Source organism: Phyllostomus hastatus, unplaced genomic scaffold (assembly GCF_019186645.2).
Source record: "Phyllostomus hastatus isolate PE091 unplaced genomic scaffold, TTU_PhHast_1.1 phas_scaffold_55, whole genome shotgun sequence".
NCBI lineage: Eukaryota > Metazoa > Chordata > Mammalia > Chiroptera > Phyllostomidae > Phyllostomus > Phyllostomus hastatus.
This window is the reverse complement of record NW_025334035.1, coordinates 5,166,697-5,180,521: the sequence shown is the minus strand read 5'-3', so window position 1 is coordinate 5,180,521 and position 13,825 is coordinate 5,166,697. Positions and strand designations below refer to the sequence as shown.

Genomic DNA, 13,825 nt, shown 5'->3' with positions numbered 1-13,825 from the left:
TTTCAATAAGTGTCACTGAACTGGATAAATATCTGCTGAGAAAAACTGGAAATCTTTACCTTCACACCATGTGTCGCAATTCCAGACGGACAAAGGATGAAATACACAACTTGAGTTCTGGCAACAAAGTGACCTGAGCTGATGCAGAACTCCTACTGCAAACCTCTCAACAATACTAGATGAAATATAATTTTTAAAAATATTTAATGAGTAGCAGATCTCATAAGAAATAAAAGGAAATCCTCAGATGTAAGAGGAAATAAGGATCTGAAGCCACAGTATTAAGGAAGCGCTGGGGCCGTGGCGATCACGAGGGGGAGATAAGGGGAAAGAAATGCCGGTTATGAGACCTGGAAACAGGCCCCGACGGCCACGGGCTTGGGTTTCGGTGCCCACACACGGACATGCGCTGAGGCTGTGGCTCCCACAAGGCCAGGAGTTAGAAATGAGACCCTGCTGACATGCCAGGCCTCCTGTGACCAAACCAGGCAAGGACTCTGCCTTCACATAAATCTATATTCTAACAAGTGTTAGAATAAAACAAGTGAGAGGATGGGAAGACAGTTTATAAACATAGGAAGTAAATTAAATAGTATGTTAGAAGCTGGTAAGTATTATGGGGATAGAAAACAGAGCAAGATAAGGGTGATCAGGGGTGGAGGGGATGAAGAGACAGACAGGCACAAATAAGAAAGTTGTTTTAAGATGTTAAATAGGGTAGTCAGGGCAGGCGGCACTGAGAAATGATAACTGACCAAAGACTAAGAAGCACTGAGGAAGCCACCCACACAGCTGAGCAGAGAGAACCACCAGCAAGAGCAGACTGGGAGGCTGGAGGACCAGGGCAGAGGCAGGGAGACCAGTTTGAAAACTGCAGCAGCAGCCCAGGTAGCACCAAGGCCTGGACCTTCCGAATGTGCCTGAAGGGAAAGGGAAACCAAAATCTTTGTCCATCAGCCTCAAGTGACAACAAAACTCTTGAGTCGAGGGAGAAGAAGTCCTCTGTGGGAGAATGAAACTTGGGCCTGCTAGAGATTAGAGGCAAAATTCATACTCCCCATTTGACACAGGAATTTCCAGGGTAATTAATTAATGCAAAAATCGGTCCCAAGCCAATGATAACTCTAGGATGTCTGGCAAAATCACTCAGTAGAAGCATTTCCAGAACTAAGACCAGTGTGATTTTCACAAAATCCCCAATAAAGATAAGCTCATGATCTGACAGGGCAAAACACACGAGGAAATCACTCACCACGAGGAAAGGTCGGCCGACGGAGCAAGCGGGAGGATCGTCCCCCCATGAAGTTGAGATCACCCACCAAACTAAAAAGGACCAGGGTGAGTCATACTCAAAACTCTTTACAAGGAAACAGTGCTGAGCAAAAGAGGCCAGGTACTGAAGAGAACACACACTATCATTTATTTCACTGATAGGAAGTTCAAGAACCAGCAAAATGAAATCTGCGGTGTTGGAAGTCAACATGGTGGTGACAGTGTGTGAGTGGGGCACGGGGTGACTGGGAAGGGCGTAATGGGGCCTTAGGAAAATACTTTATTTATCGATGACTGAGCTAGTCACACAGATGAGTGGACGCTGTGCACATTCATCCAGCTAAACACAGCGGAGGGCAAAGAAGGGGCAGATCCCATGTCTTCCGACACCCACACAGAAGAGCTGGCGAGTGAGCGGGGACATTCCCAGTGGTCCTGGAGGACAGGCCCAGCGAGGTCCCCCAGTCAGAGCCTGCGCAGTCAGTCTTCGAGGGAATGCAATGGAAGGGAGGGGATGGGAAATACATCGTTCAAGTTAAGAGCTGACAAAAGCCCCAAGTTGAGGACGAGCACTTTGCCTTTGGTATCCTTCCTACGCCCTCCGCTGAGCTCCTCCAAAGAAAAATGCAAGGGCTCCTCCTACTCCCCATCCCGCATTGCATACCAAGGTGGTCCTGAGCACAGCCCCCAAGACGGTGAGACGGTGAAGGCCCAGAGCAAACAAGGTGTCCAAGCGCTCGGGCTGCGGGTGGAGCCGGATCTAACCCAGGCAGCCCTGGGCTGGAGAGGGGCTCTCACCCACACCCTTGACGCGTACATCTTGGTATTTCATACATTGTTAAATAAAATGCCAAGCTCTCTGACCCTGATTTTAGAACTATTTCCTATGGATCAGAAATAGCCATACAGCCATACTTGCTTTTCACTTTCACTGGATCTTATTCTTCTGCAAAGATCTTTGATTTAAAACAAAAACAAAAACCACCACCCAACAACAACAACAACAACAAAAGCCCCAGCTGTGAAACTCCGGCTCCAACTGTAAACAGGGTGAGAAATACAGGGAAGGACGCCCAGACCGTCCCTCCCTAGCGTTCCGGCGTGTCAGGATGGCAAGTCTGCCCAACCGACCGTGTGGGTCAAGAAGGATCGATTTCTGCGGATTGGAGTGAGGAGCAATTTCCTCCCTGGGGGCAGCTGGGAAGGCCGAGCACTTTCTCACCGTGGATCTTGCCGGGTCTGAGCCACGAAGTGAGACAGGGCTGGGTCTGGGAATACAGAGCTGGCTGAGAGCGGCCTGCCCACCTCTGAGGCCTGGCTTCCAGCAGAGGAAACAAGTTGGCCGCAGGACACAGAGCAGGGGGCTGGTGTCCAACAGCCCTGCCCTGGGGCGCCCAACCCAAAGGTACTTTCATGTTTCAGATGCCAAATTCTGTATCTGTAAACACAATGTGTTTCCTTTTTCATGCTGGGATTGGGGCTGTTATTGTTCAGCACTTTCTGCGCCGGCCCAAGTGGAAGGAGAGCACTCAGGGGAGGGACTGCACAGAGTCCCGTGTCCCCGTGTCCCCATGTCTCGGTGCCACAGAGGCAGGGCCTGGGGTCCGCAGCCCAACTTCTCCGGTGGGACATCCTCGTGCAGGGGAGAGGGACTCCAAGCCAAGCAGGTCATGTTTGGGGGTAGTGTGGAGCTCTCCCAGTCCAGGGGGCTGCCGCCAGAACTCCGGAGCGGCCGCTCCCAGGAGACCCCCCTTTCCATGGAACTGTGGTCTCTAGACAATCTTGGCGTGGAAGAAAACAAAAACACCATGATAGAACAAATGCAGGAGAAACATGAAGTGAACCACACTCCAGTTCTCCCGTAATACAGTAGCCAAATCAAACACCTGCTCTGAGACCCTCAGTGCCTCCCCAGCATCCCGGGCATTCGTTGAATTTCCTCACTCTGGGGGCCCACCCATGTTCATGATGAGTGCAAGTATTCATCTTTCCACCTGCAGAACCTCCCAGGTGAGAGCGCACTCCACCTGCAGGAGGGCATCCGCGTCACACCACGTCTGTGCATGCCAGCGCCGGCAGAGCCACCTGACCAGTGAACGCTCCAGCAGCATCCGCTTACAGGGTGCACATCCTTGTCTGCTGGCTGGGGCGGCAGGGGAAAGTCTTCTGAGACTGAAAATGACATATGGTTTTCATCTCTTAGGCTAATTCTGAATAAGTAGTAATGGCTGCCTGGGGTATTATATCGAGAAGGATTCCAATGCCTTAAGACCATTTCTGGAACTTGGGAGGAAAGAGTGCTGTGATTGATTAGCAATGTCTGCCCTGGTTTCAGAATTGGGGAGTGGCAGCATACCTACTGAGCACTCACCCACAGCCACTCCAAACACTGACACTGGTCATCAGGCAGGCAGAAAGTGTGAGTCGCCTGGGGACCTCAAATATGGAATACGGCACAACATACAGGCCCCCAGAAACTATGAGAGGTATCTCATTTTCTTGTTGCCTAGGACTCAGTTATTCAGATCTAGCCCCTTTAAAGATCCCTGGGGTGTTACACATTGTCTAACATAGGAGTGAAACCTCTGGAATGGGTAGAAATTGGACATGACAACCCATAATCTTTCATCTGTAGGCAGAAAAGGATGGAGGAAAAACCTAGAAAATGTAGCAGCAGCAGCAGCAGTCAAGGAGGGGGCATGGATGGGCCCGCAACAAAACTGATGAGGCCCAAGACCTCACCCAGGCTGGTCCCCAACCCTGGCTGACACAGATCTCCAGCATCTTCTCCAGGCTCCAGCTGAGTTGGAAAGGCTTGGTCACAGTCGATATAATGAACTAGGATGTTACTTTCTGCCTTCCAGGGTTCTCACCCAACAAATTTTCTCTGCTCTCTGGAAAGCCACCCCTTTAAAAAGCCTGGAAGTCTACCATACCTACAGAGACATCTTTCTTCTGGGTCTTCTTTACAGGCATAAATACACTGCAACATGAACTCACTTCAACCAAACTGCAGCTACTATGCTAATCGCGAGGCAGAAGGATCTATGACCTGCGGGCATGACCCTAACACAGGAAAAGGCAGAGCACACTTCTCCATTTCTTGGCAGAACTCCTGGACACCTGTCCGCTCAGATGATCTTCCCTTGTTCTCCGAGTGCCGCCAGATGCCTCTGATAGCAATGCCCACCGCCAGGGAGGCCTGGGACAGGCACCGAAGTGTCAGAAGGGAAAGGCTCCAAGGACAGGTATTCCACATCTCCTCCATCACAGGACCCCAGCTCCTTCTCCCCGTCAGAGGGTAGAACTGGCACAAGCCGGTGTAGCCAGAGCTGAACACTCACCTAGCTGAGGTGTCCCGGAGGCTGGGGGTGGGAAGGGAGCATTATCTCTACGGGCAAAGGCCTGAGGACTGAAATGGGTCTCTGCCTCCGGACACGGAGGGAAAATTCACATAAATTACACAACGTTCCAAATTTAATTCTGAGGTTACAATAGAGATTCATCTTCGAAACAAGAACATGGGGATGCAATACTGTAGCACAGAGCTGTGCTATACCAGTCAAACCTCAGGAGGGCAGTCAGCCAGCATGACCTCTAACAGCCCCGCGTCCAGAGGACTGTCCCAGGCAGCTCACACACGTCAGGCGCTCTTCAAAAATACCGTGGCTCAGAGCTGGTTACAATAGGACACGGCTTTTACACAGATCAGCCTTCAGAACAAGCGCCGCTGATCCCCCGCTCTGTGTGTGTGCAGTGGTGTCTGTCGCTGAATAAGCCAAGATGGGCCCTGCAGACCTGTCCGCACTTAATTCAGTCTGTGTAAAGACTGCCCTTTGGTGGCAGGGACATCTGTTTTTGAAAAGCTTCCGTTCCTTGTGGCAATCTGATTAATTGAAACAAAGCACATATAAAGCACCTAGTACAATGCCTGGCATTGAGTAGGGGTTTGTAGTCTGTTTTCAGGATGCAACCTGACAACCGCCATGGACTGACATTCTAAAGTCTGCAGCTCCCCAGCCACCCCAGCCAATGCCACACCTTCCACGGCTGTGGAGACCACAGGGGCTGACATGTGTCTTTCTTGGCAACAGGCAAACTGCTGTGAGCTATTTTGCAAGTATCAGGCTTAAATCCTGAGCGTTTTATAAAACCTCCTACACCTCTGGTCTCCCACTAATTTAAGGCACTGCAGAAACGCAAGGGATGATTGCCATTTCTGAAAGAAATAAAAAAATACTGGTTCACAAAACATCCGTACTTGTGCATCGACAGATAAGGCTGTTTTATAATCCAGTTCCCTGGAGAGCCATTTATTTTGGTGAGGCCAGTATGCACAGCAGAAACTATAGAAGCCATCAAGATAACACGAATACCAACCCAGTGGACTTTTGAAGTGTAAACATAAAAGTCTATTAAGAATACAATGTTGGTTTAATCCCAAGACAAAAAATCTACTTAATGAAAAGCACAACTCATCTCAAGAAGGAAATATCGATACCAGCTGTGAGCAGAAAATGAGGGGATTCCTTCCAGGGAACATTTGAATTTCAACCCACTGCCTTTCCAATATTTTCTCTGGACATGAAGTCTCAAATACTTTTCCGAGGATCTCATTTTTCTGCAGGAGGAGGAGGTCAGGGAGAAGTCTGGGCAGGGCCGAAGGAGAGCTTGGCAGGACCTCGGAGTGCAGAGACCCGCCCCACGGGGATCACCCCACGCCACTCGGTTTCTCTTCTCTGCAGACAGGAGAGAGCAGCCGCCCGGCCCCCAGGCGCTAATGAGAGCCCCCGAAAGACCCTCACTCCAGCTGCCATGGGGCCAGCAGGGGTAAACGAGAGCCCTGTGCTGCTGACACAAAAACTGCCCCCACCAGCACAGCACTGGTGGCCAGGATATGCCACTAACTTCCTCTCTTGAACAACACCACTTCTAAGCCACTGCCTAGATTTCTTTTCAGTATGTTCCCGAGAAGCAAAGGGAATCCAAGCATCAGGGAGAAAGGAGACGGCCTCGGTTCAAGAGGATTTTCTGACTATGACCTCTGTTCTGTCACCTTCGAGAAAGATCACAGGCCCTGGAATCAAGAAAGCCTTGGCCGTCCACAACGCCTGTGCACACTGAGCCCCCACAAGAAAGGGCAGAAACCCTTCTCACTCACATTCCTAACTCCCAGCTCCCACTAGGCCTGATGGTTAAAATAAAGGACAACTTATCACACATAATCTCATATTTAAGCATGTATAAACACAATACATATAATAATATAGCATAGTATTGGGTAATATAACACGGGAACCACCTGTTTTATCAAGAAGTAACAGGCTATACCAATTCTTGTCCTGTCACGGACGTGTGGCTGCCATCCATCCATCCATCTTGTCCATGGGAAGGCAGCACAGAGGATGCGATACAAGCATAATGCCAGGATGGAGCTCCAGCTCCAGCACCTACTAGCTCTGTGTAGTACTAATAGCTAGTAGCCTTTGGGTAAACCATTAATGTCTCTAGGTTATGGTTTCCTCACCTGTAAAATGAAGACAGTAACAGCACCTATTATTATCATAGTAGGTGGGGAGCGCTTGGCAAAAAATAAACCCTTGAGAGTTAATCATCACAATGACAATCATTACAATAATTACTACGACTAGAAAAACATTCACTGATGTACAGCTCTGCACCAGACTCCAGACTAGGCAGCAAGCAACAAGAGCCTTCTGATTTTGCAGGAGTCTTTAGTGGGGCATTGGATTTCTCACGGCAACACCACCAACATAACCTCACCTCCTTCTCTTGCTGAGGACGATGGTAGGCCCAAACACTAGGGCCACTTACAGCATGAAAACCCCCCTCCCAAAGCCATGTTTAAACAATTCTGGGCATTATTTGGCAGGTACCCACGACCACAGGAGGCCAGCCCAGCACCATGCTCATCTTGCAGAGATGTCTTTTGTGTGGGTTTTGGGTTTCAGCTGGGCAACACAAAACCATAGAGTGAGTCGCAAAACGAGTTTTCACAAGCTCACGCTGTCACAAACCAGGCAGGGGTTCACACTGACATCCCCACAGTAAGATTAAACAGCGTGCTTAGTCAGGCACTAAATACTAACACAGCTCCAACGTCAGGGGGACACTGATTAAAACTGATGTCAATAATTTATGAAACACAATATGGTCTTCAGATGCTCTTTTGGTGGGGGGGGGAAGGAAGGAAGAAAGAAGGGCCTAGCAACCCAGGTGGTTTAAAACTGTTCATGCGTTCTCCCTTGAATGTACCACCCCCCCACACCATGCATGGATGCTTCTTTACACCATGAATGTAAGTGCACATGTGTATAAAAGCATGTGAACACTGCTGATACATATGGGCGGAAGAAAGTATTTAGTTATTCCACGGAGAGCTGTCGAGGCTGTAACATTATACATAGTCTTGTCTTTCATATTGTTCTGAGGGTTTTTTTCCCGGAAGAAATCCAAAATTGCATTTAAAATAAAATTGGGTTTTACAAAGGTTCACATTTATTCCACAGAGAGCTCAGCCTTGAAACACCACCAAAAAGAGAGCTGGACCAAAGGAAACCTATAGGATATATGCATTTTTTACTCATCTGAAAGTATCCTGGCCTTACGTAGAAGAGTCATTTAGTGAAATAGTAGCAAACAGTTTTTTAGAGTTTTAGGAATTGGGGTTAACCTGGAGAAGGATACCATTTCAGTCTATTCTTAATCATGTTTCACTTTAAAAGGCAAAGACAGACTAGCACTGTGACCATGTTTTATTTTTATCAAGACTGATTTTTGGAATAAAGAATATAGACATTTCTTTACTTTGCCTTAGTTGTAAATAATCTGGGTAGCTTGGCTTTCTATGTCATCAGTGTGAAATTCACAAGCTGGGATTATGTTGGGGGAAAATCTGAGCCGCTGATAGTACAAAAGTTAGTGTTTGAAGGATTTATTAATGCTTTTTCCTAGCACAGGGCCCTGTAGTGTCTCAGAACACCTGTCAAATACTAACTCATTCACGCATCTCCACTACAGGCCTTTTCATAAAACGCTCGACCTTCCATTGTAAATCACTTTTAAATTGTCTTTGCTGGCTTTCTCTGTTGCAGAATGATGGAAAAATCACTAAGGCTTCAATTTAGACTTTAGGGAAACTTCAACCTGACTTTCCCGTCTGTATCTACAAGGTGTCAGAACATCTATGCAAAAAGGAAACTATAAATAACTTTAACAAAGTCAGTAAATTGAATTGGCTTTGCTTTTACAACATGACTGAGTAATTGGCAAAATTTAAAGATTCTTTCGCTACTGAGAATTAAAATAACTTCAGTAAAAATCAGAAAATATTGTTAGCCTATTATTTGTCATGTAGATTATGTACTTATTAGGCCTAATTAAACTTTTTGAGCAAAAAAGGCTTACTAATTACATTTAGTTAATATGTTGATTGCTCAATTTGGACTAAAAAAACGGTCTATCCAATTTGTGCATAGTTAGTGCTTCAAACAAAAGACAAAATCTAAACAACAGAGGTTACTTCAAGTGCATAACCAGTATCACAGCAAATGTGGGTTCTGTCTCCAAAGTACAGGGAGAGGTAGGGGCGGCTAAGGGATCTGAACAAATCCAACACTGAGAGGGATCTTCAAACCAGTGAAATGTTACCACAAAGTCCAGTTTATTTGCCTCAGTGTATTTACTTGCATTCGTCCAATCAGACCCTGCTGGTGACAATTCAAAGGTATCTTTCATACGCACACACAGACTAAAACTGATAGCAAAACGCTGGGAGGCCCTTGGAATGTCAATACAGGGTTTTTCCGCACAAAAGGAAGAAAAGAAAAGAGGAAAGGGAGAAAAGGGGAAGAGATGGGAAAAACCAACATTTCTGAAGAACTTGACCAGATCAAAGGAATTTTATTCTCAAAGAGCACTAATTCCGGGTATAGCTACTATCTCACTGGGGAATCCTGAAAACTCTCTTCAAACCCGCGACCAGCTCCGTTTCTGAAACCAGGCGGGGAGAACAATTAGGTCTGCAAACTCAGGACACACTGAGCGCAAAAATGGAGGCCCCGCCATGCAACGGGAGGCCCTGCTGGGCCTCAGCGCGACCCGGCTCTCCAAGACATGTTTTCCATTCGATTGCTCAAAAGTCTGCATCCGCAGTCATGAGGCACAAACTATTCGACAACAACATGACACAATTAATCAGAACCAGACCTCAAAACGTGTGTTTGTGGGGACCAGCAAACTGCAATGCGCCGCAGAGGGCGAAGCCGCTGCAGACTCACACCGGCTGTCTGGGGGGTGGGGAGAGGCGGAGGGAAAAGCTGTGCGTTCACAAAAGATGCACACCAAATGGCACTTTACAAACTAAACAATTTTCATTGAAACAAAATGATGGATTTGGAAATTTACGTCTCATACTGGAAAAGTAAAGTGTTGTCTTACTATCTGCCCCCTCCTCCCCTGACCCGGTGCGGGAGAAACTGGTGCCTGAAAGTTTCTATAGCAGCAAAACTGTGCAATTCAGAAATAGAACGTATCTTTTTTTTTTTTTTTAAGCCTTGTTTCTGACTCAACGTATTCGCCAGTGCCGGTTTTGTCAGTTTTCTCTTTCAGGAACTGAAACCCCATTAAAAAGTGACAATCTGGACATTTAGTTAATTCAAAACTGTGTAATTGCACCAAATTCTGACACTAACAAAAAATTCTGGAATACTTCTTTTTTGAACCAGAATTGAATTGGTTTAAAACTACTGAACTCTTCTTTGTAATCTGTAGATAGTCATTTAAATCACATCATTCTTTTGCTAACACAAACACGCTGTCCAAAAGGAAAAAAAAATGTTTTTCAAACCAGAAAAGGCAATTCGTCGGGTACAGAACTGGCCCCAAACTGCAAATCCCCTCTGCCATCTCCCAAGGGATTTACGGTTGTGGGCCTGGAACTTCCCGGGAACCGGGCCGGGATCCCCAACTGCGCGCCCAGCTGCAGCCCTAGGAAAGAAGGGAGGGGTGGGGCGGAGGTGGATCACAGGGACCCGCCAAAGTAAGGGTTAGGCAATGAGTTTGCATTTGGATCCGAGGTTAGAGGGACCAGTTGGCAAATTTTCTGCAAAACTCTCTCCCCGAGACATTTCTCGCACTTCTTCTTGGCTTCACAGGGTGTACTGGTTGTAAACCCGAGAATCCACGGCCAGCGCCACGCCAGCAAGTGGTCCTGCTCTCTGCCCTCTTGGGCCCACTACATCCCAGAACGCACCTCCCACCACCCCCACTGCATTACCGCAACGGATGATCCCCGTGCGGCTGCCGCTGACGCTCCAGAGAACTCGAGGCTGCGAGACCCGAGAGCAGACACCCGGGTGTCCGCCCGCCGCCCACACCCCCGCGGCGCTCCACTCACCCACGCACTCGTTGGCCTCGCGGGCGGTGGCGCGCTGCCAGGGCCGGTCGTAGTGAAAGGGTTTGCAGCGGTCGCACTCGGGTCCCGCGGTGTTGTGCCTGCAGTCGCACACCAGGCTGTCGTCGCGGTCGCGCACGCAGCGGGCCGCGTGTCCGTTGCACTTGCAGCGGCCACCCACCTGCAGGTCGGACACCGCATAAAAGTACGAGTCGCGCGCCAGCTCCGAGTCGTCCTCATTCTCGTCGCCGAAGGTGTGCAGGCGGCTGAAAGCCACGCGGATGTCCGTGGCCGTGACCCAGTCCTGCAGTACCGGCGAGTTGTCGAAGTCGTGCGCCGAGGGCCGCCCGTCCAGCGTGCTGAAGGCGATGAGGCCTCCCGAGAGCGGGCGCATGTCAGTGTGCGAGTCAGTGCACACCGCCTCCTGCTCGTTCTGCTTGGTGATGGGCGCGCGGTGTGGCCGGTTGTACATCTTGCGGCACTGCGTGGAGTAGAACTGGAAGGGCACCCACGTGCGCCCGTAGTCCATGGACTTGTAGATGGCCATGGACTCGGGCCGTGGAGAGCAGAACTGCAGGCTCACGTAAGTCACCTCGAACTTCTTGCCGAGCGACAGCGTGAGCGTGACGTTGTGTGGAAACTGCAGGTAGTTCTCGGACTGCCAGCACGTTAGGTTGTGCGGGTTGTTGAGATCGGTGAGGAAGGCAGGTGGGTGCGCCTTTTTGGGGTCGGACGCGTTGCAGAGGTGGCAGGAGCGCAGCCGCTCCTCACCGCGCTCGCTCACCACGCAGTAGCGCGCCGGGGGCCGGCCGCAGGTGCTGGACACGCGCACGTCCTTGCCGAAGGCCGCGTTGACAAAGTCGGGGATGCAGCGGCGGGGATGGCCATTCTCATCCGAGCAGGGGTCCGGCTGCGCCGCCTGGCCCGCGAACATACTGAGCCCAGGCCCGCCGCGCACCGCGCCCACCAGGCACGCCACCGCCGCCAGCGCCAGCGCCTCCCACACTGCGCGCATCATGCTGCGTCCAGCTTGCCCCGGCCCCGCCGCGCCGAGGAGTCGGTCCGCCCGCCGCAGAAGGCGCCTGCGGAGAGAGGGGAGCTGTGCTCAGCCAGCCCGCCCCGCGCCCTCCACCCCCCACGGGGCAAAGAGCCGGGGCGCGGGCGAACGCCCAGCTTCTCCAGCACCAACCCCGCGCCCGACTGCCCGCCTCGCGGAAGAAGGCGAATCCGGGGCCCCCAAGCAAGAATTGCCCGCGCTTCTCCCCGGCTGAGCGGAGAACCGGGGCCGTGTGCTAACGCTCGACTTCCCAGCCCTCCACGCCGCCCGAGGGGCATGCCCGCGCGGGTCTGCCTGTCAGCAGCGAGCCCGCCTAGCACCCCAAGACCCGGGTGCAGAAGAGCGCGAGGGCCCCCGACCCCGCACGACCCGCGCCTCTTCCTCCTGCAACCTGGGATCCCTCTCCGGTGCCCCAGATCCCGTCCCCGCCGGAGACTCCGCATTCAGGACTTTACCTCTGGAGAGGGCAAAAGAGAAAGAAAAGTTTGACCGGCTCCGGCCCCGGCCGGAGAGCCCGCACGCCGCACAGCTAAAGCCTCTCACTCGCAGCTAGCAGACGCGTCCTGCCTCAGCGCGGGCTTGCCAACTCCATGCCCGGCGCGGCCGCCGCTACCCAGCCCCGGCCCCGGCCCCGCCGCTGCCGCCGCCTCTGCCTCTCTCTCCGGAGTGACGAGGCGGCCGCCCGTCTCCCGCCGCGGTCCGAGTGCTGCCCAGCCCGCGCCCGGGGCGCACACACACACTCACGCTCGTTGGCGTTTACTCACACACACGCACGCACGCCTCCGAAGGCTCCGCCGCCGCCGCCGCCGCTGGAGCGGGGAGTGGGGGGCGGAGGGGAGCGCGGGGGCGGGGGGCGGGACCGCCGGGCGGGGCGCCGGCCAATAACGTCGGCGAGCAACCGCCGCCTGCGAGCAAAGTTTTCACCCCGGGAAAGAAGAAAGTTAAACGGAACCGGCCTGGGACGCGGAGAGAGCCGAGAGCACCAGCGGGTGGGAACCCGGGAGCCCGAGAAAGCAAAGCAAAGACAAAGAGAAAGCTAGAAGAGCGCCCGGGGAAACCCCGGAGAGGGGGCTGGGCCCGCGCGCACCCCTTGGCGGGAGGAGGGGCCGGCCGGGGACGGTCAGCCTCGCCCCGGCCCCGCGCTGCCCCGGGAGCCTCGCAGGTTTCCGCCGGCCCCACGCCTCTGGGAGCTCGCGGGCGGGGGGCAGGGGTGGGGTGGGGGAGGGGACGATTTTCTCCCTCAGGGTCCCATCCAAACACATCTGTGTTTGTTTCCTTTGCTGCGCTGAGGTCGGGCCTTCCTCTAACCCAGCCTGATGGTCCCGGTGGCACCGCGTACAGCGCGGTGCCCCTGTCCGCAAAGAGCCCGGGGTCACGAGTAAGAGGGGACGGAACCTCTGCCTGCTCACCCCTCCCGCCCGAAGCCCCTGGGGTCTAGCGAGAACCGGCTGCCGCTCCGTAACGCCCCCTCCGCACACACGCACACACGCACGTTGTCACTATGCGGTTGGGCCTGCTGGGAACCTGTCTGCTTTCTTGCGGGGGGAGCTGAGGTGGGCAGGAAAAGATGCGGGACAGCACCCAGGCCCCGGCCAACGCCCCTCTGGACAGGTCTGCGGAGCCTCAGGCTGGGGAAAGCCCAGCCTCTCCGCATTCCCAGCAGCAGGCTCATGGTACTTCCTGGCCTGGGTTTTAAAGGGTACTGTACCCCATACTACCTCACGGGAGCCCCACAAAAGCTTTACAAAGCAGGTGTGAGCTCCTCGTTGCAGCTCAGGACACTGAGGTCTCAGGAGGTGAAGAAACTTGTCCAAATCTCCCATCTAGTAAACATCAAATCCAAGGCTACAGACCTGGGCTCCTTCCTCTCCTCACATTTGCCAAATGGATATTCCCACGCAACTGTAGTTTCATGGGACATCCTCGGGCCCACCCAGCTTCTCCTTCTTGCCTCACTCTCTGCCACCTTAAAAAGGACTGAGCACAGCGACAGCATCCTTTGACCATCTTGCAACAGCAGCCAAAGAGCTTTGGGGAAAGGAAGGCACTGGGCTGAGAGTTTGGGACTCAGCTTCTGTTTA

General features: G+C 52.2%; 1 protein-coding gene across 4 annotated transcripts in view; it reads right to left on the bottom strand.

The window, feature by feature from the left end:
• The window catches only part of NTN1 (netrin 1), a 196,406-nt gene that overhangs the window by 169,224 nt on the left and 13,357 nt on the right, over nt 1-13,825 (bottom strand). Inside the window, exons 1-2 of one of the 4 annotated variants that reach the window (XM_045824391.1) lie at nt 12,509-12,558; nt 10,691-11,769 (exon numbers count right to left, since the gene is read on the bottom strand). In XM_045824391.1, coding sequence (XP_045680347.1) covers nt 10,691-11,705 — 1,015 coding nt within the window. In that variant the 5' untranslated portion in view covers nt 11,706-11,769; nt 12,509-12,558. The other 3 variants (XM_045824393.1, XM_045824390.1, XM_045824392.1) reach the window with 3 other exon arrangements.